The sequence below is a fragment of the Channa argus genome, chromosome 1 (genome assembly GCF_033026475.1).
Source record: "Channa argus isolate prfri chromosome 1, Channa argus male v1.0, whole genome shotgun sequence".
Lineage (NCBI taxonomy): Eukaryota > Metazoa > Chordata > Actinopteri > Anabantiformes > Channidae > Channa > Channa argus.
The window spans coordinates 39,569,791-39,594,740 of NC_090197.1; the positions used below are offsets into that span (position 1 = coordinate 39,569,791).

General features: G+C 38.2%; 2 protein-coding genes across 5 annotated transcripts in view; one reads left to right on the plus strand and one right to left on the minus strand.

Moving 5' to 3' along the window:
* Window positions 1-162: 162 nt before the first annotated feature.
* On the minus strand, window positions 163-21,126 carry myofl (myoferlin like). Its single transcript, XM_067519661.1, has 53 exons — window positions 20,886-21,126; window positions 20,318-20,373; window positions 20,037-20,128; window positions 16,770-16,878; window positions 16,508-16,604; window positions 16,190-16,359; window positions 15,830-15,958; window positions 15,362-15,424; window positions 15,201-15,251; window positions 15,078-15,108; window positions 14,854-14,969; window positions 14,516-14,642; window positions 14,312-14,415; window positions 14,168-14,236; window positions 14,005-14,048; window positions 13,836-13,918; window positions 12,567-12,691; window positions 12,350-12,463; window positions 11,888-12,065; window positions 11,289-11,413; window positions 11,083-11,192; window positions 10,472-10,664; window positions 10,217-10,372; window positions 10,000-10,131; window positions 9,732-9,895; window positions 9,190-9,304; window positions 8,576-8,678; window positions 8,338-8,477; window positions 8,089-8,253; window positions 7,753-7,837; window positions 7,466-7,543; window positions 7,128-7,309; window positions 6,839-6,997; window positions 6,650-6,751; window positions 6,271-6,432; window positions 6,004-6,169; window positions 5,843-5,913; window positions 5,736-5,750; window positions 5,556-5,654; window positions 5,179-5,307; window positions 4,546-4,701; window positions 4,352-4,443; window positions 4,044-4,214; window positions 3,696-3,844; window positions 3,337-3,476; window positions 3,111-3,199; window positions 2,941-3,036; window positions 2,673-2,814; window positions 2,441-2,540; window positions 2,112-2,305; window positions 1,906-2,015; window positions 1,671-1,818; window positions 163-1,539 (listed from the first exon to the last, which is right to left on the minus strand). The coding sequence occupies exons 1-53, from the start codon at window positions 20,971-20,973 to the stop codon at window positions 1,501-1,503; spliced, it is 6,123 nt and encodes a 2,040-aa protein (XP_067375762.1). The 5' UTR covers window positions 20,974-21,126; the 3' UTR covers window positions 163-1,500.
* The window catches only part of LOC137134966 (centrosomal protein of 55 kDa-like), a 7,218-nt gene continuing 3,379 nt past the window's right edge, over window positions 21,112-24,950 (plus strand). For 3 of the 4 annotated variants that reach the window (XM_067519669.1, XM_067519671.1, XM_067519672.1), the window contains exons 1-3: window positions 21,258-21,354; window positions 22,604-22,765; window positions 22,975-23,214. In XM_067519669.1, the coding sequence (XP_067375770.1) occupies window positions 22,613-22,765; window positions 22,975-23,214 (393 nt within the window). In that variant the 5' untranslated portion in view covers window positions 21,258-21,354; window positions 22,604-22,612. The other variant, XM_067519670.1, reaches the window with a different exon arrangement.

Consider the following 24,950-nt stretch of genomic DNA (forward strand, 5'->3'; position numbering starts at 1 on the left):
ACTGAAGATCAACCCGAACAAAGTCTTACTACTCAGCCCCCTTCAATTATTGCCCTAACAGATTGAAATCATTGGTAACAACTTTAATAGAAGATAAATTGTAATTTGTGAACGTAAACGTAAGAAAACAAAAAACTAATAAAAACACTGGTACTTCACAAATCTAAACTGCAAATTTAATGTGATTAAAAACCAAATACAGTATCTTGGGATTTTGACTGCTACTAAAACATTTATTAGTATAGTGATTTTTTAGTATATTTTAATATTTCAAAAACAGAGAAATCATTCAATTAATAACAAAAATAATGATAATGAAAGTTGTTTTACAACTTACAGCTCTATTGAGAATAATACTGCCTTTCCCACATAATAACAGTTTAAGCAATTTATTAAAATCCAACTGTGAGGTTAATATAAACTGAAACTTAAAATTTTCATGAATCAGGTAAAATCTAAAACAGCGACCTTCTAACATTTGATGCAGTTTCAATGTACATGTGTGCATTTACTTTTGATATTGCTAATTTAAAGATGGTGACATGGCTGTTTATGGTCATACTTCATAAAAAACCTACCAAACATTAGCAAAATATAACAAAACATAAACATTTTTATAGTAATATTTATATATTTTTTATTCTTGACATTCTGTAATTCTAAGTTTGTTAAGATTATTATTTGCAATGCAAGATATACAGTACAGTTTAAGTAATACTTTGAGTGCAAAAAAATTAATAAAATACTGATTATGTAAGAGGAAAATGATGAATGTCAGTGCACTATGGGAGCACTAGAAGAAGTTACTGCATATTTTTGAGGGATGCTAACAGAAAGCGCATGTAAGAGTATCCCAGAAGTGCAGTTCAGTAACAACTGGACTTGATTGTAGTTCTTGAAGTTTCACCTCTCATCCTAAAGGCTTCTTCACTTCCTACCAACTGGCTCAGAGAGGCAAGCATATAAACTCTGTGGGATCACTCTGATGGTGGCCAGGGTGTTGTTGCCTTGCCCCACTTTCATGCTGTCATGTAAAGGACAGGAATCACATTGGGAGTGATTGATAAGTGGTGTTGGTCTTGTCCACCTCCGCTTTTAAGAGATGTTTTAATCTGACATAATTTTACACTTTATTTGAAATAGCCATCTTTCCTGTCCAGACTGTGGACATTGCTGTCTTGAAAGAAGTGATATCTTTAAAATGCACATAGACTGCTGAGTCTTTTACTTAGGAGCTGGTTCTCTTGTGTTGTGTCATTTGTTTATGAAGTGTTTGTTTAGTTTCTAATGCACAAATCTGTACTGTACATTCCCTGCTGCACTGGACTGTGCAGAGTTGTACATTGGAGAAACTAAACACCCACTACAAGCACGTCCAGTTGAGATTGACCAAAACGCACTTCTGGCATAACCATGACCTGGGTGACCTAGAATCCTCACAGATGTTTAGGCATGTAAGAGTCTTCTGCAAGGAAGCAGACAATTTCTCCAGAAATCATCTTAGGAAAAAGGCTTCACAATCTTCATTGAAATGTAATTCTGTGGATAGAATTTAAAAGACTTAATGTAAACATTTGAATAAATTTAAACAAAGTGACACCAGTATTATGGTAGATAAAGGTAACTTATGGTAATTTCAGAAATAATCACAGCAGACAAATTGATCTTACGGGCAGAGAGTAGAACAGGATCCCGAGGAACAAGATAACCAAAAGAAGAAGAATCACTCCAATGAAAATCCACTTGAATCTGCGCCAAACAATGAACTTCATGGTCTTGCAAGGGTTTGTAAACCAGAAGAATGATGTGTCAGGGCGGCTGTTGAATGGAGAAAAACAGTAATGTTCACATTATGTAAAATCTATGTAAAACAATCTATAGTTGTGTTTTAGCCATATTTCTAACTTTGGTGTGTCCAATTTGGGATTCATGTTGGGTTCATCTCTGCCTTTCCCAGCAGGTCTCTCCTCCATCTCCTTCTCCTCCACTATTTCCAAGGTCATCTCTACTTTCCCCTGTGAAATATTGAAACACAGTCTTACCCAGGAAGCAGGTGAAAAAAAAAAAACTTAGTTTGGGACAATGCTACATAAACATAAACATAAACATACACCAATGACATGTTTCCCATCCTGCTCGATTGCACATGGCCACCAGCCTCGTACAGATTTCTGAGAGAAGAGTGAGTTGGGTAGTGGTTTTTTGGAAGAACCTGAGTTTCCCATTCCTGGCAGCATTTTTAGGCTGCACTTTTCTGGAGTCTTAGCTGGGGCAATCAGATTGAGTAGGTCCAACTCAACAGAACCTGTGACAAGGATAGGGATTTAAATTTAGTATGCATCATTCTGGTGCACTGGTACAATGCATAATAGAACATCTCTGTCTTTTAAGGCGTTTCCTTGATGTGGTTATATCAAGGTTAATAGCAATGCTGTTTCACCTAAGTGGTCATCTAGAGAGAATTTGTCATTGTCCCAAATCTGGATGATCAGTTTAGGAGGAGTCCTAAACTCAGTTTTGTCCAGATTCCAAAAGTGTTCCTGGTAAAAGACACACCCTTAGATTAAATAGTTACAGTACTTGAAATCATACTATCATAACAAAAATGATAGGCCATTTAAACAACAACAACATCAATTGACGCTTTGCTCCTCTTCTATGATTTTACTTACTTTCTTTGAGACAACACACAGCTGTTCTGCAGGCAGGTAGTCAAACCCGAAGATGAACCTCCAGTTAAAATTCCCATCACCATCCAGGGATCTGTAGTGGACATCAGTCTTTTGCTTGTCCTCCTCCATTCCTGGCATCCATCTGGGAAAACATGGCACATTTTCATCCAGAATATGTAAAATGTGTGAAGTCCAATAGATTCATGTAGAAAACTACATGTTTAAATAAAACACATAAAGAGAGAAACAAGTGTGGAATGTACTGTACCCTTTAACGTAAATGTCACTCATGTGTTCTCCAGTGATGCTCGTTTCATCCAGAATTACATCAGTTGTGTTCCAAATGACAGCGCGTAAGGAGTACCTGTTTCAAATATACCATTATTACCCGTTGTTCAATACTTTGTGCTAAAATATGAACTTTTTTAATGTTCTCACTTTTTGGCTTTGCGTGGAGTGATATCACATGGAGGACCTGGCAAACCAAGGCTCTTGGGGAAAATGTCTACCCACATTTGAACTCGTCCCTGTATTTGTGTAAAAAGGGTTCCCTTTTTCAAACAAAGCTATTACACAACATGTCAAAATTTTTATTTCACAGAACATGAATATGATAGCATTACTACTAAAGAAATAAGTGCAGTGTTACTGCTGTTGTTTTAACCTGGGACAGGTTGGGTTGGTGGGAGCTGTACAGGGTTCTGGTCTCTACATGCTCTGGTACCAAGCCCTCATTTCTGAGGACATGCAGGGCCAGTCTCTCTCTGGCTGGGCCCAAATGTGGGTGGGTCACAGTGTTTACCTCTAAAAGGGTGTGACAAATGACAAAAGACAGACCTTGATCCACATAAAGTATACAAATGCCAAAATCGAAAATCCAAACGATTTTGTAAAATGCTACAATATAAAGTCAATAAACCAGTGAGATAAGTAATTATGATGAGATAAGTAATAATGAGAAGTAATTATTTAACAAAAGTAATTCTTTAACAAACAAAAAAAAAAAAGCAGTATAAGCAGTACCAAAATCTTGCAGGTTGTATTGTTTTCCTGAGAAAGATAGTGAACTGCCATCTCCCTCTATATGCGGAGGAGGAACACCCCTCACTCTGGCCAAGTTTTGGAGGATCTGAGATGGCTTTAGCTGGTCTCTCCACTGATTGATCCCTGATCTGCAAAAACATTGTGCCAACTGATTCTTGCACACATCATTGTAACCATCTCACTACTGTATACAGGTAATGTTATGCTAATTTTGGGTTTTAAAAACTAAAACAAACCAACTAAAAGACAAGTTCTTGGCCTACCTAGTTTGTGGTATTCGTAGCCAAACTTCAAGTTCCCAGAAATACACAAATGATACACACTTACACACAGTAGGTCTGTGGCAAGCCACAACACGGTCTGAACCGGGACAGGAGTCTGTTTTCCAAATCGATGACTGTCTCACCCACTTTTTCATCTCTGCTCAGCAAGTCATAGTCATATACAGAAATCTTAAGGTCCTTGTCTTGAGGCAGGAAGCAGGACAGCTCAAACATCCTAGATAAAAATGAAAGCTGTGATATGATTTGTTCCTAAACTATACAAACTTAAAATTGTAATTTAAACTAATAAAAATGGATATTGAAATAAATTTAAAAAACAAGTTCTGTGAGCAGGCCACATTACTGTCACACCTGCCAAATTCTGGATTGACGGTGTTTGGTTTGTAGTGGTCTCTGTCATCCACTGTTTTCCTCCCAAGTCTAATCTTAATGTATGGATCACACTGAAATTACAACACAAGGTAAAAGGACTGTGACTAAAATCTGAATCAAATTAATAACTAAGCTAGGATGGTTGTTCAGTTGTAACATGATAAAAAACTCACCAAGCCATTTGTATCTTTAGGCTGTAGGTCAATACCACGGACTATGTATATTCTGACCACACACTCCTGAGGACCGCTCTCAGGAAGCTCTCTGAACTGACGAGGTGGAGCTGGCACCCCTGGGTCATCAGGCAGGGGGTAAATCTTGAATGAGCCCTGTAGATCAGCAAATATGACAGCACCATTAGTATTATGTAATTTTTTTTCCCAAAACAAGGGCAGGGTATGGAATGGGTTGCAGAATTAACAAAAAAAAAAAAAAAAAAAAAAAAATATATATATATATATATATATATATATATATATATATATATATATATATATATATATATATATATATATAAAGTTATGGTAAACAATCCACTCACAGATTTGCAGGTTATATACTGTAAATTATACTGTGCATATGCCACAACAACAACAGGGTTAAGGACAAGTCCTTTGTTTAAAGGGATTAATTCTGTAGTATTTTGTAGCTGATAAATGAGTTAAATAATTTCATTAACTTCATTAACTTGAAATTCTCAAATTATCCATCAAACAAACGCTGGGAAAAAGAGTTGTACACATGTTATAGCAGTGATTAAAAAAAGTGCCTCAGACAGAATGGCAGACAAAGAAACTCCTTTTTACCTTGAATTCTCCCACCACAGAGGCATCCTCTTCCTCATCCTCAGTCTTTCCTCGCTTCAGTTTGAAAGTGGTGCAGAAATCAGTGAGCCCATGGAACTGAGAAACCTCTTCTAGGTCACAGTCATATACCTAAAGACCACATAATGCAATAAGTCACATGTTCTGTTCCCTATACATCCCAGATCAGGAATATCCCACCATGGTCCTAATGTTCTTTGTTTTTTTATGTCTGACTACCTACAGGTAAATAATCTTTTGAGTATATGCTGCTGCAAACTGTTCTCTCTACAAGTAGCAGTACCATGGGAAACAGCAGAATATCAAGTAATAATTCAAACAGTCCTTGTGTTTTGCAGAATGTAATAACATATTCTTACTTGCAATGTGTCATATCCCTTTTTTAGGTAAGGTCCACACTTCTCCAGCTTTCCAATAGAGGCATAAAACTTACTCCACCAGTCTACTGCCTCCTCCTCCTACAAAAGGAAAATAACGATGAACTTTTTATTTATATCAACACGGTTTTTCTGTCTATCTGTGAAAAGAGAAAACCTCACCTTTTCGGCTTGAAGCTGCAGGAAAGCAAACAAAAAATACTCATCAATCAAACAATGCTAATGTAATGCACTTGTCAAGGCTACTTATTTGGCTTCTTCTTGTTTACCTCAGTTTTCACAATAGGTCTCTCCTCAATGTCTATAATAACATCTCCCAGGTTAGCAGCTATCGTTGCCACTGGAAAGTTAACACACAAGTTAAGCATTACTATATGTCCCCAAGCATGTATGCATGTCAATATGATCATCAATGTGTGTATGTATATACCTCTTGCAGACATGCAGATTTCACTGTTAACCTGATACGGATCACAGCGAAACTGCTCCAGACAGTCGATGGTGCACTGACCTACTACGGGTTTTCTACCAAAGGGTCGGTGGTCTATTACCTTCACAACTATGGGAGGGGTGTACATATCCTCTTTGGGAAGAAGCTATATGAGCAGATGGACAACAGGCCATGTAATAATATATTTAAAAACTACATATATAACACTAACTACATATTAAACAGTATGTGTTTGAGAGTTAGTACCACTTTGAGAAGCAGCACAGATCCAGGGAAGTATGGGTTTTTTTTGAAGTTCTTGATGACGGCAGTTTGAACAGTCTCACCACCACATTCCACTATCAAACTGGGGGAAGAAACTGTGGCCAGCTGGTAGGTCTTCATGTTCCTCAGGCCCCAAGTCAATACCTGGTTTCAAATAAAACACACTTACATATTCCTGTATAGGCAGATTAAAAGACTATCATGGTGGTAGGAGATGAGTGAAAGGAAGGAAGATAGTTACAGGTGGGACATGTAATGAAAACAGATATCTCGGGGTTGGGCTGGTCTTGTCTGATTCTGTAATGGGTGTCAACAGATTTTACAGCGGTTACTGAGGGAACTGGATAGCTGGATGGTTTACCTCAATTGCAGTGAGCTGTACTACAGGCCTGATTCCCTGGGGAACCATGTAGAGCTTCTCCCCCCGGCGAGGAGGGATCAGAGGCAGATCTCCGTCCTTCACCTGAAGGGCAAAGCACTTCAGGTAAAAGACAGTATAATTTCATAAATTTACAGTATGTTTATTTTCAGCAGTTGCCTGTTGCTGTACCTTGTCCTTAAGTAGGAGTTCTGCAGCCACCAGTATCTCTCCAGCACTGCAGCCCTTTTTAGTGACTGGAAACCACACTAGCTTAGGGCTGACATCCACGGTGGGGTTGAGTTTTACCAGTGGGGGACATCTGCAGCAACCCATCGGCTCATCTTTACCCTAGTAAATACATTACATCAGCACCCAAACACTTGGCAAAGCCTGAATTATAACTGAACCCCAGTTTGATTTCTATGACAATGATTTTGTGATTTGATCAGAGTTTTGGTCGATTAAACACATCACGTACCACTTGATCACTGTCAAACAGCTCCAAAACCACATTAGGAGGGTTGCGGGCAATGGTTTGTGGGTCTCCATAGATTTCAACGTCCTCAAAAATAAGGGTCTGATCCCATGTGGGATTCAAAGTGGCCCTTATGACTTCTGTTGTCTTACTCAAATGTAGGAATGACACATGGGCATAGGGATCTGAGGAAGACCAGGATATATTGTAGTGATTGAAAGGGGAAGCAGGAAATGTGAGATTTGGAATGCAAAGTTTACTTTGAACATCAGGAGTAGATTTTATTTAATTTTCCTAATCAGTAATAATACGGAATCATAAATTCATTGCTGTGTTTTCACCTGAGAAGCTGTCTTTGTCCATGGCACAAAGATTCCTCGCTTGATACACATACACCCTCAGATGGTAAATGTAAGACCCTGGAGGAAGATTATTTTTATTAACATGACAAGCAGTATCGCCACTGAAAACTGCAAAATCTCACTGAATGTATGTAGACAGAATTGAACAAATTTTACAGACTTCACATCACGTCTTATCTTGCATTAGGAGCAGCTAGGAAGTTTAAAGAAACACGAAGACTTTAATCACCATCATTGACCAGCAACTAACCAACCAAAATACTTACGGCTAAAGTGACAGGAAACGGTGGGTGTGTTGGCACCAAAGAGTTTTGCTGCATCCGTTTTACTGGTCTCATCCACATCGACACCCTGTTAACAAAATGCTGTGTGAGGTGCCTGAGGGAACATTTCACAATAAACATGAAAATAAAAAATGAAGAGAAGAATGCAGAACAAAAACACTCTTCCTGAGTTATTTGCCAACATGTAACAGGAACAGGCCCATGCAGGAGAATAATGGCAGGAAGTTACTTAGATTGCATAAAATAAACACCCTCATTAGGTAACATTTGAGAACAAGTATTCAGCAATATTAATCAGAGGAGTTAAACTAGACTCACTAAAGCTCCTTCCAATCTGAAGATGGCAGAAGCCCCAATGCTATCTGATGGGACCATCTTTCTCCTCCAGCGGCGGCGGCGAAAAGTGTCAGAGGAACGCTCCTTCCTATGGAACTTCCAGCCAATCAAGGAGGAGTATTCCCAACCTTCCCCCGGATCTCGTCTCTGTAGAGGAAACAAGGACAAGAAAATAATAAGAAAATGCACCTGTGTCTAAGCTCTTCTTTTTCTCATCTACTCTGTATGCACCTCAGCTGCAACCATTTTTTCAGATATCTTCCTCCTCGGTCTTATGAGTCTCTTCCTACGATGAACATGGTACATCTTCTCTGCCGCAACCCAGGATTTGGGTTTATCATCAGGAGGAATGGTAACTCCGTATTCCCAGCCTAAATGCAAAAGACACACAGACATACACACAGGCATAGTTACAGTAGGTTCAGTGTTTTAAACACAAGAGCACAATGGGAAAAATGTAAAGATTTACCTTTCTCATCTACAGCTCTGTTGCTGTCAAAGCTCCACTCATCTTCCCAAGTCCAACCAGGTGGACACTCAAACTCTCCTGGGCTCTGAGCCTTTTCCCCATTCTACACAACACAGACACTGTTATTCATTTACAGTATGTGATGTGTCTCTGTTTATTTATAGCCTTTCCATATAACTGTACTATAAATCATTACAATCCTTAAACCAGCAGTAGCTGCATTTTGGGCTACTTCAAACCAAATGAAGTCCAATATTCACTATCTTTTAAAGCGTTGTTTTGCTACCCCACACTAAACTCCTGAGGGAAATACTTGGCTATTTAGCTAGTGCACAGTATTGCACTATATTTGCTAGCTATTCTCTTAACTTGTGTGTTTAACATTTAGTGGTGTGCTAATTGACATTAATGGTGCAGGCCATAAAGTCAAAACAATGTGCTGAAGGAGACAGTGTGATAATATTGACAGAAACCATGAAGAGACAGGCTTTTGTCCTGTATTTCCTCCCTCATTGTCCAGAGTGTCCTGAACATTAAACGTGTGTATGTGCGTATATCGTATGTATGTATGTATGTATATATGTATGTGCGTGTGTGTCTCTGTGTGTGTATACCACATCGGTGTAGGGCTCTGCAGCAGGCTTCCACTCCCCACCAGGGAAACGCGTTTCATTCTGAAACACTTCATCCGTGAACTCAGTGTGGCCTGCATCTGCTTCTGTCAACAAGCTGCAGAAAATACCACCAGGGCACATAAGTTGATGACAAGTTCGGTGACTCAGGGAGTAGTTATGCAGGATCACGATAAACAACTCAGGAAGGCAGTGGTCAGAAAATTGTTTACATGAACCTCGGTGGGATAATGTTAGGATGTCAGAAGCAGGGGGCACTAATGGAGGGAAGGAGACCTCCTTAAACCAAAACACTGGCTGATGTCGAATTCCTTTTCATTTCTTGTAATTGTGTTAATGGTTCTGTGCTAAGACTGGTATGTTATGATTACTATAATTTGGGGGAAGATAGAGCTTGAATATCAACAGGAATCGGTTTTGTGTTAAAATGCACAGTGATAACAGGACGCTCGTACTAGCCCTAAATCACGAAGGACCGTGTCAGTGTGAGCTTTTGTATGATAAAGTGAGTTTCTCAAACATACCATCGTTCAGGGTCAACAAACCAGTCTCCATCCCATTCCCATCCACGTGGTGGCAGAAAGCGTTCTTGTTTGAGTTTCACTTTTCCAGTCACATCTGAGAACTTGTGGCGACCAACCAGACCAGTTGTGCCCCACTTCCCAAACACCTGTGCTTGGTTCTCATACTGCCAAGAGAGATAAAAGTCAGAGGAAACTCTGCAGAAACACAACTGAAATAAGAAAAGTGTATGTGTTTTGAGACAGCTAATGCTCTGCATAGCTATTATACCATTTCAGCATATACACTGAAGTTTCCCTCTGAAAAGCTGTTGAACTTCTTCTCATCAGCAGAGAGACTGAGCCACATGTTGACTCGCAGCTGAACTGGGATTTTCACACCTTTGTTTTTGTCCATAGGATACTAACAAATTAAAAGTTTATGAGAAAAAAATGTAACAATGAAGATTACAATTAAAACAAATACTGTATATTGATTATCCTTGTACCTGCATGAAGATGGTCTGTGTCTGTCCACAGTGTTTGCCGCAGGCCTGTTCACTAAAGCTAGAGAACAGGATCTGGTTGGCTGGAACTCGGGCAAAAGCTACCCGTTTCTCTCCTCTCAACATCCAGATGATTACATCAGGTATACCGTTTTGAGGCTGATGGAAGCACACAGAATTTCAGCTATAATGTGAAAGTTTCTTGTTGAGCTATGTAACATTATATAGCTACATGAAAGCATAAAATTTTTTTCTGACCTCTTCTGCCAGTTGCTTGATTCTATCCAACCAGTCTTCAAGATCACTGACAGTAGCCTTAACATCTGTGGCCTCCTCTCTCAAGTGAACAGCCATCTGCTTGATGCTGTCAATGGCAGCATCACGCAGGTTTTTCAGTTGGAGATCCAGGGCAGTCACATTGGAATGGCCTTCCAGCGCTGGAAGCGTTAAACTGTCAAACGGAAACAATTTTTCAAATTTCACTTGCAAAATTGTCACAGCGTAATCTGTAGCATTCACTTCTATTTTTTCTCTTTTTTCACTCAGACTTCCAATTACTTCCAAATGTCTGCACTGTACTTCTATTTTGAACATTCATATTACATTTTACCATTAGCCTAAATTAGTTGCACTCTATCTTATTATCTTTTAAGATTAAGTAATCTTTAGTGTGTGTTTGTAAATGTATGTGCTTATATTTTTGTGAAATAGAGTGTCTTGAATCTTAAGTAATATTCAACACAAACAGCTGGTGTTCATTCTACAAATATTCTACATTTGACCAAATATGAATAACCAGAAAGTAGTTAGCCTTACTACTTTATACAACACACAGAGTTAGTGAAAGATTGTGTCTTGTCCTCTCTCACCTATTCAGGTTTTCAATCAAGTTCTCAATGAGTTTGAGCCACATCTCAACCAGACGTGGCTCAGACACCTTGGCTAATATGGCCGTTTTTAAAGAGGTGAGGTGGGACTCCTAAAGCAGACATTCACAAAGACAAATAAAAGTGAATTGAGCAGTGTTGCCTGTGTCAAGATGTGCTATACTGACACAGTTTTAAACCTTGCTCACCAGTCTCTCAGCTACAAAGAGGAGAACATTAACAGCGTCCAGACGGTGGCTGATGTCTTCCCAGTATGACGTGACAATAACTACAGGCTTAGTGTTGGCCCAAGGCAGGTAATAGTAGTGGTTACCTGCAAGATACAAAATAAATATACCCAGTTATTTCAAACACGAGTTGTGGAGTTTATCTCATAGTAAAGTCTTTGGCTCCATAACCCATTAAACACTAAAGCAGATAGTAAATTGTTTAATTTAAAATATTTAAAATACATTGAACAAGTTAAATACTAGTATTTGGAGCTCCTTCATGCTCCAGGAAAAACATTACATTTACACAATTAGACAGAAATTAGACAAATGTGTAATTGGTCGGATTCACTTATTATCCTTTTGGAGTTTTCTAGTTTCCTCAAATCCTCAAATAGCATAATAAATTGGCAAATAATAATAAAAGTAAACCCAACTGTAACATTACAAATCGCTTGTGTCATGAAAATATTTAAATCTTAAAAAAAGGGTCAACAACAAAACAAAACCCTAGATTACACAATAAAGTTAAACTTTAAAGTAATTTTCCTTGAATTGTAGCAAAGGTCTTTTCATACCATCAAATACTGCGAAGCTGTACTGGGTGGTGGATGCTAGGGGCTTGCAGGTAGAATCCAGCTTGTTACCATAGTTACCAATGCTGACCTCGAACTGAATGGGCTCACCAGGCTCTTGGAGCATGCACGCACTGTGGAACACGGCGCACAGAGAGTAATTTCTTCTCCGTTGGTATTTCTGCATTCGTTTGAATTTGATGAAGCAGAGGTTAGGGCAAAAATCTATTTTCTTTTTCTTTTTCATGACTATGATTTGACCAGATAGATTTTTTGTTAGAAACTGAACTACAGATATTTTCTGTAACAATATTTTCTGACTCTATACAATAGTTGCCACAATAAAAACAATGTCAGGAAAAAAGTAACCAATAATTAGATTAAAACTTGTGGGACATCATAAAAAATGAAAGAGACAGGAATAAATACCTAATGACAGGTATTACAGTATGTAGCATAGAATACCTGTGCCACCAGGATGTCATCACTGGAGATACTGTCAACATTTTTATCAATTTTTCCATCCAGCTGAGTAGACAGCTCAACAAGGACTCTACCCCTGTATGCAACTCCTTCACCCTACAAAAATGAAGTCAATTTTTATCATTTTCATAATGCTCATGTATACATACTTATGAAGGTCAAATATCATTTGTCTATATGGCAGAAATGGGAATTTTACCTTGCCAAAATTGAGTTCCTCATATGGGTCTGGCAGACCAGTGAATTCTCGTGGGCTACCATACAGGTTGACATAGCAAGGGCCAAAAGCTGGGAGAAAACCAACCTCTGATGCTTTGGTGCTCACTGTAACACAGAGTTATTTTGCCACTCAATAAGATTAAACCCAATTATATTATAAACAATAAAATAAAGACAAGAATTTACTATGTAGCTTGTCTTTAATGAATATTATGCTCAATTTTATAGATTATGTCTTGCATATGTCCAGACACTGATTTGCAATATTCAGACTGTTTGACTGTCTGTTTCCAATGAAAGAATATATGTCCGTATGTATGTATTAAAGGGCAACTTCATCAGTTTTCAGTTCTTTGGCTTTGTTTTAGGGCATAAATGTACATTAATGCTTTCCTCTGACTTCCCTATATTTAAATATTTCTCTGCATCTAGGTGAAAAACTCCTCCAGATGACATCACTTGGAGGAGTTTATTGTAATAGAAATTTTCCCTCTTGGAAGAATTGTAGACAGAACTCAGCGTGATGAACCATCTCAGTTTAATGCATGCCGGCATAGAGAAGAACACATGGATGTTGGGTGTCGTTTCTGATTTGTATCTCTCAAACCCCTTCTATTTATACTTAAACCCAAGAAAGGAACCACCCTAACAAAACATGAATTACGAAACCAGGTGCACGCAGTTTACATCACTCTTGTCCCTTTATAGGTTATCTGAAGATATCAGTAGTGAAGTAAATAAAATCCTTGCACCCTCTTTGAGATTTCGTGACCCCAGGACTCACTATCTGCTACATTGCTTTGGGCCTTGTAACAACAAAGTGCCTGCTGTGATCTTAAGCATTCCTTCAAACGCGACCCATGTGATCTCTTGTCCTCTTTGTGACCTCTTCAATAAGCCCATCTGGTGGACTGTTAATTATCTAACCATATGACTCAATTTACTCTATTTGCCCACATTATCATTAGGTGTTCTGATTATGTCAAATAGAGGAGCTCTGGAAAAGCACGTTGACCATGATTGCAAATTCCATAGCGTGAGCAACAAGATGACATAATCTGAACTGAATGTTCCTCCAAGTGATGTCATCTGGAGGCATTTTTGTTTTTTAGCTAGAAGTAGGGATATATTAATATAGAGAAGTCAGAGTTACTTTTAATTACATTTATTTATATGTTCTACAAAAACTAGTAGCAGAAGAACCAAGTTAAATATCAACTGAAGGCGACTTTGTAGATTCCGTTAGTACCTTCAATCTCTCCACCAGAGGAGGACATTTTGCTCAGATTCAAATATGTTGTCCCTATGGCATCATCCTTGCTTAGACGATCCCTATAAAATGTGCAATGGTATATTAAATATTTATTGTTACATTACAGGCAATTGTGCAGATTTTCTTGATCAATATCAGCTCTTACCAGTCAAACATGGTCAGCTTTATGCATTCACACATGGATGGGAACTACAGAGAGAGAGACAGATTATTTATAGATATTATTATGTTTATTTGTGTTAAAGGTTAAAATGTTTTTATTTTTCTTGCATCAAGCTAAGATACTTGTAAATATGAGTCTTTTATACCTTGACTTGGAGGTTGATGATCTGATTCCACTCTGGGTTTGCATTTTTCTCAATGATTTTGGTGCGCAGCTAAAACAAAGAAAAATGTGATTAAAACTAACAATACTAACACAACAAAAACATTTTTACTTTCACATATAATACCTTCTTCCCAGCAAAGCTGACTTCCAAATATGGATCCACTAAGTTTTTCCTGTCTCCATCTCCTCCAAACACTTGTTTCACTGTCTGAACAAAGGCGTCATCCACTGTAACACAAAATGGTTTCTAAACAGATGTTTCTTGAAAGGATTTAACAGCATTAGAGTGCAAGAGGTGTACATATTTAATGATTTGTGGGTCACATACTCTGTGGCATGTCCTCAGCACGGTAGACTTTAAGGCTAAGTGTAGCCCAACGCATTGTGACACCTGCTGGCACCAAGAGATTGCTTTCTATGTCATCCAGCTCCTCATTTCTCTCTTTTTTTTCTGTCTAGAACCAGGAGATGAGAGAAGAGCAAAGGAAAATAGAGAAGAGGAGAGGAGAGGAGAGGAGAGGAGAGGAGAGGAGAGGAGAGGAGAGGAGAGGAGAGGAGAGGAGAGGAGAGGAGAAGAGAAGAGAAGAGAGTGTTTTTTTTTTCAATACTGTTTTGTTCTATGCCTCTAGTGATGAGGTCAATGATGGTCGAGTAATGTGTTCTCACCGGTGGCTCATCTCCTGTGCCCACAATAATTATGCTTATTTTCAGGTAACCTCTGGCCACTGAGCTGGAGTCATCAGGGTCACTCAGAAGGAGCCATTTCCTCATTACGGCATGACCTGAGCATTGTATCATATTTAAAACATTCAAATACGTACATATAATACAGTATACTAAAGTAAATCTTGATTTGTCACATAGTTTGCATTTCATGTGGAAAGACTGACCCGGTTCATCGTAGATGTAGCCAACATCCACCTGAAAAAATATGGGGAAAACTTGAAATCCATCAACCTGCTGGAGATAAATAAGGCAGGGCTAAGTAACTAAAAGCATATAAAATAACATACCTTAAACTCTCCCATTAGACTGTCAGCTCTGAGGGAGAATGAGTCATAAACCTGTCAAGAAAAAGACAACATTACAATTTTAAAACATGCAGACATTTCCTGCTCATAATAAATGGCAGTTTCCAAAAAGGAAACTGTTAAAAGAATAGATAACTTCTTACCCGAAAACAAACACTCTCGTCAAACAGTTGTGAGGGGAGCATGTTAACATTGTAGAAAAACATCTGAGGAGCAGAAATGTGTATGAGTTTCTCTTGTTACTGTATTAACAATACATGTTAATGTCAGGCACATTTTGCTGTCAGTGAATGTGACAGGACTTACAAGTTATTAAGCTGAGATTTGTATACTTTGGAAAAAACTGAGAGAAGAAAAAAAAAGAATATGAGAGGATTTGGATACAGAAGAAAGCTGAGCACACTGAGATGAAGCTCCATGAGTTCATCACTGCAGAAAAACAGAGAGAGACCTCAGGCAATATGGTGGGAAATAGGTGGCAAACGAGCAGACAAGAGGACATTCAAAACAGAAAAGCAAAGTAAAAAGTAAATGCTAGACATGATTAATGCACTTCTAGAGAGAAAAGTGAGTATTCAACAAGTATTTTTGCTTGGTGATGGACTCTTTACCTCATTAAAGAATGGGTTATTTCCTCTTCTTATTCTTGTCCTATGAGTCTGTCCACATACATTCACTTTAACCACTGGCTTGATGTTGTTGCCAGGCAGCTGTCGACCCTCAATAACTCTAACACGAATCTGGACAAAAGCAAGCAACAGTGAGACAATCATTTTTGAAAAAGGTACCTCTGGTCTATTGGACTTGAAAAATATATTCTATTTGATTAATTATACAATTTATGGCTCAGCTGTTAATGTATATTTACACTGGTGAGGCATGCTGTCATGTCATGATTAAGAACGAGAATTCCTACTTCAATTGACATTTGCTGTTATCCAGAACAACAGTATTCAAAACTCAGACAATACCTGGAAATCCTGAAGTTTATTGGCCAAAGCTCTGTGCCTCTTACGGTTGAGGCGGACTGGCTTGTGGCTGGGTTTCCCTGGCTGGTTTGCTGAGGTGAGAGCTGCTGGACTTTCACCTTGAACTCCTGCCTCCGTGTCTCTCTCCTCCTCGTCACCCACCTCACTGGCTTCTGTCAGAATAATCCCAAACTTTCTTTAAAAACAATATTTTAAATGCTTTGTTTTAGTGTGATGTGTATGCATTGTGAACTACCAGCAAACATGCTCCTACAAATTAAAGAGGCACTATTAATGTAATTTTTAATGGTGTCTACGTACCAGCATCCACATGAGACATATCTCCACCAGGTTGCTCATTTAGGTTTGGAGTAGTGCCGACAGGTGGTTCATACCCAATAAGTAAATTAATGGTTGCCTGGAAAAAGTATGTTCTCTTAATTACTATCACCACTTCGACTATATAAATTCCATTTTATAGAATTCAATAAATCCATATTGCAGGCTTATACAGATACCATCATCATCAACTGACACCATGTCATTACAATCATTAATCATTGTGATAATGAAATGCTTTTACCCCGATAGCTTGTTGTTTTTCATTGACCAAAGGCAGATTCTTGGATGGGAGGGACTTTACTTGACCGCTGGCTAAGTCCCTCAGAAAGACTTTTGCTGAGCCAATGAACCTGAAACACAATTACACAAATATATCAGAAATTTGATGAATGGCTATAAGAAAAAATAGGAGGAAGCTTTGCCTCTACAATCTATGACAACCAATTGGTCAATGAATTATAAACACTGTGATTGCTGCCAACTGTTGGCAGTTTTCACTTCCCAGTTTTACTTCTTTACATGGGAAGGCAACAACACCCACTTGTTACTACCAAATAGAAGCATGTGACAACAGTCATTAATAAACACAATTTCAACGACTTTTTTTAGTAACTTTTTTTTGTTTTTTTAGTAATTTCCTGATGATATAATCCACCTCAGATATTCGTACAGCCTTTTTTTGTTGCAGTAACAGAACAAATGGTATACTTTGCTCTATGACAAGGATCAGCAGGTTAAATGGTAAATGGTCTGCACTTATATAGCGCTTTTCTACGTATTGGCACTCAACGCGCTTTACACTGCTTCTCATTAACCCATTCACACTCACAATCACACACACTCATACACAGGTGGGGGAGCTGCTATGCAGCTGGCCAACACTCACCAGGAGCAACTAAGTTGGGGTTCAGTGTCTTGCTCAAGGACACTTCGACATGTGACCAGAGGAGCCGGGGATTGAACCAACAACTGTGAGATTGGTGGACAACTGCTCTACCTTCCTGCCCCACAGTCGCCATTACACAGGCATTAAAAAGTGCTCTAGAAAAACTAGGAAGATGGAAGCAATTAACATGTACCACTGGAATGTGCCTGGTGCACTGTGCCCAAAATATCCAGGAAGCGGGGGAAAGACAGTTGTAGTAAGCAACATGAGACTGTCTTTCATGATTATTCTCAGGTTCTCTTCTATCTCCCTTCTTGTGATATTATTAATAAACACAAGTTTAAAAAACCTTGACTTTGTCCTTGGAAAAAGGATAAACTGTGGAGGATAAGAGGAGCGTAATCCTGGTATGGGAAATATTTGTTCCTACGACTGCAAAGGCCACATGCAAGGACTAGTTTAAACAAATTAGCTTTTGTGTTCATAACTCTCCTATGCAACTGCAAAACACAACGTTTTAACTAAATTTCAAGTAGTTTCAACAGCTTTATAAAGAAAAAGAAATTACATTTTCTGGCCACAGCAAAAGAGCATATACTCCAGGAGTACAAAAAAGCTTGCTAAAAAAAGTAGCTATTACTACTAGTCCAGCTAATAGAATTTTTTTTTTTTTTTAAAGAACTCTGCTGTGTGAATCATGTTCGTCTTTAAAATCATTCCTATCAAATGTACACTTGTGAAAGCTTGTCATTTGCATCCTAACATATTCCCTTCTGAGCTGCCTTGAAATTGTATGAAGATATCCATTACAGGGTGGACTACAACCAGTCATCATAGATATGCACATGACAAGCCAGCACAAGCCCTCATTACCCCCTCCCTCCCACATTTGATCATGGAAAAGAAGCTGCTGTTTACATTAGTCATGATCATAGTGACTAGTACTTGAGCTGCACAGCACAAGACTCACCATGTTACACAATGCATGTATCAACATACTGGTAACGAAGAGACTGGTATACACTGTATGGACAGCTAAAAAGAAGAGCCTTTTTTCCTTTTAAGGCAACATTCCTCTCTTAAGAGCTGCAGGGTTATTGTAAAAGAGACAAACAACCTTCTTTACTGACATTTCAAGTCTTAACATGAACCCAGTGAGCACTGGTTTAGCACAGCACATTCAAAGTACAGGAATAAAAAAAAATGTTCCTCAGTAAATATATTTCTAAAGGTGCTATTGACATTAAATGTTCACCATTTATTTGTAACAGCCCATGCAATCCACACATGCAAGGAAATTAAACTATTGACGTCCATACGTTTATTTATGTGTAATAATGTGAAATGATTAAATACTTCGTATAAAAGCATTTGTTGGTAATGACCGCTTCAAGAGGACTCCTGTATGGAGAAACTACTCGCATTCATTACTCAGGTGCAATTTTGGCCCATTCTTCTGCACAAAAAAATCTTGAAGGTTTTGTGGACCTCTTCTGTGAACTCTGACCTTCAGTTCTTTCCATAGATTTATGATAAGGATTCAAGTCACTGGGCCATTCTTTCAAAGGCTTGTCCAAAAGTAATGCAGCAAACTTTAAACAACCTTCAACATGCTTTTTCCTTAAACAATGGAGTCTTGTGGGGTCCATGACAGTTGAGTGCATTACTTATTGTTTTCTTTGAAACAATAGTACTTGCTAATTACAGGTCTTTCTGAAGCTGTCCACAAATGGTCTTTGGCTCTTGCACAGCTCTTGTGATAATTATTTCACTCGTCTGTCAGAAATCTTGCAAGGAGCACATGGTTGTGCACAGTTTATGATGAAATGATGTTCTTTCCACTTCCCAATTATAGCTCCAACAGTGCTCACTGGAACTTTCAGAAGTTTGGAAATACTTCTTTAACCAATGCCAGCAGTATGTTTTGCAACAATAAAGTTGCAAAGTTCTTTTTTTCGTTTTACCCATCATGAGTTTCTTCATTGACACCTTTGTAATGAGGCACCTTTTTGTATCAGTTGGGACTGAAAAAGCTGATATTAATTTGTAATGACAATGATTTCAGCAGGTGTCCAGGCTTTCCATGCCTTTTAGCACCTACCTTTCTACATGTGTTCAATACTTTTTCCCTGTGTCATTTCACGTTATTACACATAACTTAATTAATAGACATCTATGGTTTGATTCCTTTGCATGTATGGATTGCATGGGCTGTTACAAATATCTGGTGAACATTTAATGTCAATAGCACCTTTAGAAATATATTTTTTGAGGAAAAATGATGACGTGTTAAATACTAATTTTACACGCTGTATAAGCTGATACTCTGCCCCTCCTAATTTAAGTACAGAAGCAAAAAACAAGCATTTTAAAAGGTCATGATAACACTTCCTTTGAGGTATGGGTTTTGCACCTTATGTCAATAGGAGTGCATTTAAATGATTAAGAACTTGTATGTATCCTGTATGGTCACACTGAAATGAAGGCTGCCATGTATTCATTGTTGGTACGTGCCTTACAAAGGTTTGTATTGCTTTTCAGCACAACGCATTTTAATAAGGATGACGATTACAATATGACCCGTGTTCTATTTTCTCTGTGTGATGCTTTGCTTTAACATACTTGTGTTTGCCGATTGTTTCATAATCTTTTACAATCACGTCAATGAATGAGGATGCATCCAAGGAAGAGCCTTTCAGATCAAATTCAATCACCTGTAATTACAAGGAAGGGAAGCTTTAGTCAATCAGTAACATATAACTGGTACTATGAAGTGTAAAAGTCACTGTACATTACTTTTAACTCTGATAATAGCAGCCTGCATGTGCCTAATGATTTCCCACAAAACAAATCTATATATTGTAACTCTCACACAATACAGTTAACTTTAAATCCCCACTTACTTCGTTCCAAACAGGATTCAATTCATTGTCAATGGTTTTGGTTTTCTTCTTTTCACCTGTAACCATATATTTATTAGCTATTATTTCACATTAAAAAAGAGGAACCTTTCGCATGCACATGCACTTTAAGCTTCTTCCAAAAAAAGAAGAAAAAGAAATGAAAAGGAGTAAGAAAGGAATCAATCAATACTTCATCAACATCTGCTAGAAACAAAGGGACACTCACTCACTCACTCACTAATGCAATCAGATACCTAATTAAAACACAATAATAATGAATAAAACTTGAGACCAAAGACATTGTTCTTCCTAGAGGGTTATTCTGGCCTTATATGGCTAGCTGCCAGTTTTTAAAATTCATCTTTTGGGAACAGATGTAGAAACTGCTGCCACATTTTAAATGTTATGTCCAAAACCTTACAAATGTCATAGAAAATGTAGTCTGGGGAGGGGAAGCAGATTGTCTACTGTATGCATGATCAATTTTACAGATTAACAACTTAACAATGCCCTAGCAGCGCGCTCGAAAAAAAAAAAAAAACATTAAGCAGTCAATGGTCTCCCTCACCTCTAAAGACAATCGTAGTTATTGGATCAGGGTTTCCAATTTTCTTCTTGGGGATCCCACTAGCTGATTCAACAACAACCCGCAGCATTTTGATAGAGTCCAAAAGTTTGCAGTGAAACTAATCATACTCCGCTGAGAGAGGCAGAATCGTCTCAGAGGGAAGTGAGACGCGCAGCTGTGGGCAGCGTCATGAGTCAGAGATAGAACATCCAACTGGCTGAGGTGGCTTACCGGGCGGAGAAACAAAGTACCACAATGAGTATGCAGGGCTACCTGTCTTTATCCTCCCTTTGTCACACTGCTTCATGCTATAAACGAAAATGTGCTTGACCTCGCTCAATCAACCAAGAGAAGGTAAATAGAAGTGGAGACAGTAGGTTCACTCTCCCACTGTACAACAGCGCCCCCCAGTGGTCTTAATTATAACACCGAATTCCAACTTAATTTATATAGCACTCGGAAATGCAGGGTACGTTATTTTTTTACATGTATTGTATATACAGACTGTTATAAATATAACTAAAGCATGCAGATTTGTTAGTCATAAACAGTTGCTCAACGGACATGAATTCGTTATTTTTAAAGATTTTTTAAGATGTTGAAACACTTATAGGATAAAGTCAGACTAGCGTTAGCCGATTAACGCTAATGTTAGCTTTAAGTTAGGGTTATGCGGGTTGCGTTAGTGTAATTTTACTCAGCTGTTTACTAAATTGCAGTGTATGAATAGCTTAGTATAAATCATCATTGAGCAAGTGTAAATCATTTTATTAGCTGCTCTATAGTGTGATCATATGCATGGTCTCTATCAGTGAACGAGCATGTTGGGTTCAAGGTTGAGCTAACGTTAGTTACTGAATTTTCGTTTTTGCAAATGAGCAAAGTCCAGCTTGATCAGATTGATTTTTATTATCAGTTATTGTGTTTAGTTTAGTTCACCTCCAAAAAACTACAAACCCAACAGCCACCAGTACCAATACATCTAGAAACGATGTTAGCATCGTTAGCAAAAAACGAAAAAATAAATGTATATCAAGTACTCATGGCCTTTGCCATGACACAGAATTAAGCTCTGGTGCATCGTTTCCAATGGTCGTCCTTGAGATGTTTCTACAATTTTGAATTGTAGGACTGAGAGTTCATCTGTGGGAAATTATTGTGACTGTCATATGATTGAACATGATTTGGAAAAGCATACACCTGTACATAAGGTCAGTTAACAGTGCATGTCAAGAGCACAAACCAAATAAAAACCAACCAGATAACAAAGGAGTGGCTATGGGACAATTCTGTTAATGTCCTTGAGCTTTGCAGCCAGAGCCCTGACTTGAAGCCTATTTAACATCTCTGGAGAGATATGAAAATGGCTGTGCACCGATGCTACTGGTGCTTTAACAAAGTATTACGGAAAGGCGAATACTTAATACTTATGTTCATGTGCTATTTATTTTTACATTTCACATTTTTTTACATCATAGATGCAATTTGTTTCACTTTTAATGGTCGACTTTATTAGATTGCACATTTGTTTATCTTTTTCCTCCTCCTCAGATTTTAGTTTCTGTTTCGTTCAGTTTTTCCTGTTGTTAATAATGTCAGCAATATAAAAGCAATAAACTTGGACTGAGCAAAATGTTTATTTTATTTTATAACTGCTTATTCTGACATGTCCACAAAACTAATTATTTTTGTGTCACTCACTTAAAATCTTTAAACAGGTGATATAGATGGCATCCTCCAAATATAAGGGCTTCCTCAGGAAAAAGCTCAACACTGAGCTTGGTATGGTTGTCAGCAATCTGAGGAAGGAGAATGCCTATCTGAAGAAGACCTTGGTTGACTTGTCTCGTCAGCATTCAGAACATTACAAGCTGGTAGAGGTAAACAGAGACAAACTAGCTACTTATTCAAGTAATCATTCTGGTGTTTTTTTGTATTAACTCATCATGACGCAATTACTAATAAAGTCGATTTGTCAATTAGACTCTAGCGTAAATGGCACCTAGGTTAATGCTCATGTGGATAAGAGCTATGTGCAATATTTGTTTTCATTGAGATTTTGTGAAATCCTTTTTCCTTTTTTTTGCAGATGTTTCTCTGCATTGAAACTGTAAGGCTGGAGAATTTTAAACTTAAGACAAGTAAAGACAAGATGGCTTTGCCATCAGAACAGCTCAGCGAGGGAGCCAGCAGCCTAACAGATGTAGTGAATATGCAGAGACAGAGAATCATATCCACTTGTGCCAAAGAAATTGAAGAAATCAAAAACAAGCTTGTGAATGTATCAACTAAATGTCAGCACATTAAGAAGAAAGTTGCACGGAAGAAGGTATGGCAGCTTTTTTTTTTTATGTACAGGACTTCTAGACTGCGTGAATCTATGTTTCTTTATAAGGAGGAAGGAAAATACACAATATGGGTTTAGTTATAGGAATCACAACAGATTAATTTTAAAAGTGTTGGCACATGTCAGAGTCTTAACGATAATATACAGTGATAAAAATATTGCACATAATAGGCTATACCAAGGCCATCACGCCTTACAAGTTGTGCACCACTAGATAGCAGCAGTTGCTTTTTTTAGTTGCATGGTAATTTGAACATGAACACACCCACCTGTTAAGAAGAAGAATTTTGTCTCCAGAAACATGCCCTTTCTTAAACAGAGCATGTCAAAGCCATAATATAAGTGCACATTTTGCTACTTTATTTATATATATAAAAACCCAATTATTAAAAAGTTGGTAAGATGTAAAAACGTAAATAAAAACAAAATACAATAATTTGCAAAGCCACCCATATTTTATTCACAATAGAACATAAACAACATATCTGATGTTGAAACTGAGAAATGTTTACATTTCATGGAAAATTTTAGCTAATTTTGAATTTAATGGCATCTCAAAGAAAGTTGGAGGAGGGGCAACAAAAGGCTGGAGAGGAATTGGTGCAAATCAAAAACCAATGGAGGAGCATTTGACAACTAATTAGGCTGCAGCAGGTCAGTAACATGTTTGGGAATAAAAGGAGCATTTCAGAGAGGCAGAGCCTCTCAAATGTAAAGGTGGGCAAAGGTTCATCAATCTGCCACAAACTGCACCAGAAAATTGTTGACAATTTCAGAAAAAATGCTGTTTAAAAAAATCTCTGTGCCCAAGGGACAAGGCCAAAGGTCAAAACTAGATGATCATGATCTTTGGGACCCTCGGGCAGCACTGCATTAAAATCAGGCATTATTCTCTACTACACATCACTGCATGGCTCAGGAACACTTCCAGAAATCACTGTCTGTTGACACAGTTTGCCGTTCAATCAACAAATGTAAGTTAAAGCTGTATCATGCAAAGAGGAAGCCATATGTGAAGACAATTCAGAAACACCGTTGTGTTCTCTGGGTCAAAGCTCATTTTAAATAGTCTCAGGCAAAATGGAAAACTGTTCTGTGGTTAGATGAATCAAAATTTGAAATTCTTCTTTGAAACCATGGATGCTGTGTCCTGCAGACTAAAGAGTAGAGGGACCACCTAGCTTGTTATCAGCAGAAAGTTCAAAAGCCTGCATCTCTGATGGTATGGGGCTGCATCAGTGCCTATGGTGTGGGCAGCTTACAAATCTGGAAAGGCTCCATCAATGCTTAAAAGTACATAGAGGTTTTAGAGCAACATATGCTCGATCCAGAAAACGTCTCTTTCAGCGAAGGCCTTGCATGTTTCACCAAGACATTGTTAAACTACATACTGCATCCATCACAACAGCATGGCTTCACAGGAGAAGAGTCCGAGTGCTCAACTGACCTGCCTGCAGTCCAGACCTTTCAACAACAGAAAACATTTGGCACATCGTAAAACAAAAACTCCAGCAACAACAGCCCAGGACTGTTGAGCAGCTAGAATCCTGCATCAGACAAGAACATTCCTCTCCTAAAACTGCTCTCCAAAGCAACTCCTCACTTCCCAGGTGTTTACAGACAGTTTATTAAAGAAGAGGGGATGCTACACAACGGCAGACGTTGCCCTGTTCCAACTTTTTTGGGATGTGTTGCTGCCATCAAATTCAAAATGAGCT

What these genes read in the sequence shown, in the direction of transcription:
- myofl (XM_067519661.1), bottom strand. Translation starts at nt 20,973, where the DNA reads ATGCTGCGGGTTGTTGTTGAATCAGCTAGTGGGATCCCCAAGAAGAAA. An exon ending in AGGAACTCAATTTTGGCAAG is followed by an intron (nt 12,464 to 12,566) that starts GTAAAATTCCCA and finishes TCATTTTTGTAG; the next exon opens with GGTGAAGGAGTTGCATACAG. An exon ending in ATGACATCCTGGTGGCACAG is followed by an intron (nt 12,066 to 12,349) that starts GTATTCTATGCT and finishes AAACGAATGCAG; the next exon opens with AAATACCAACGGAGAAGAAA.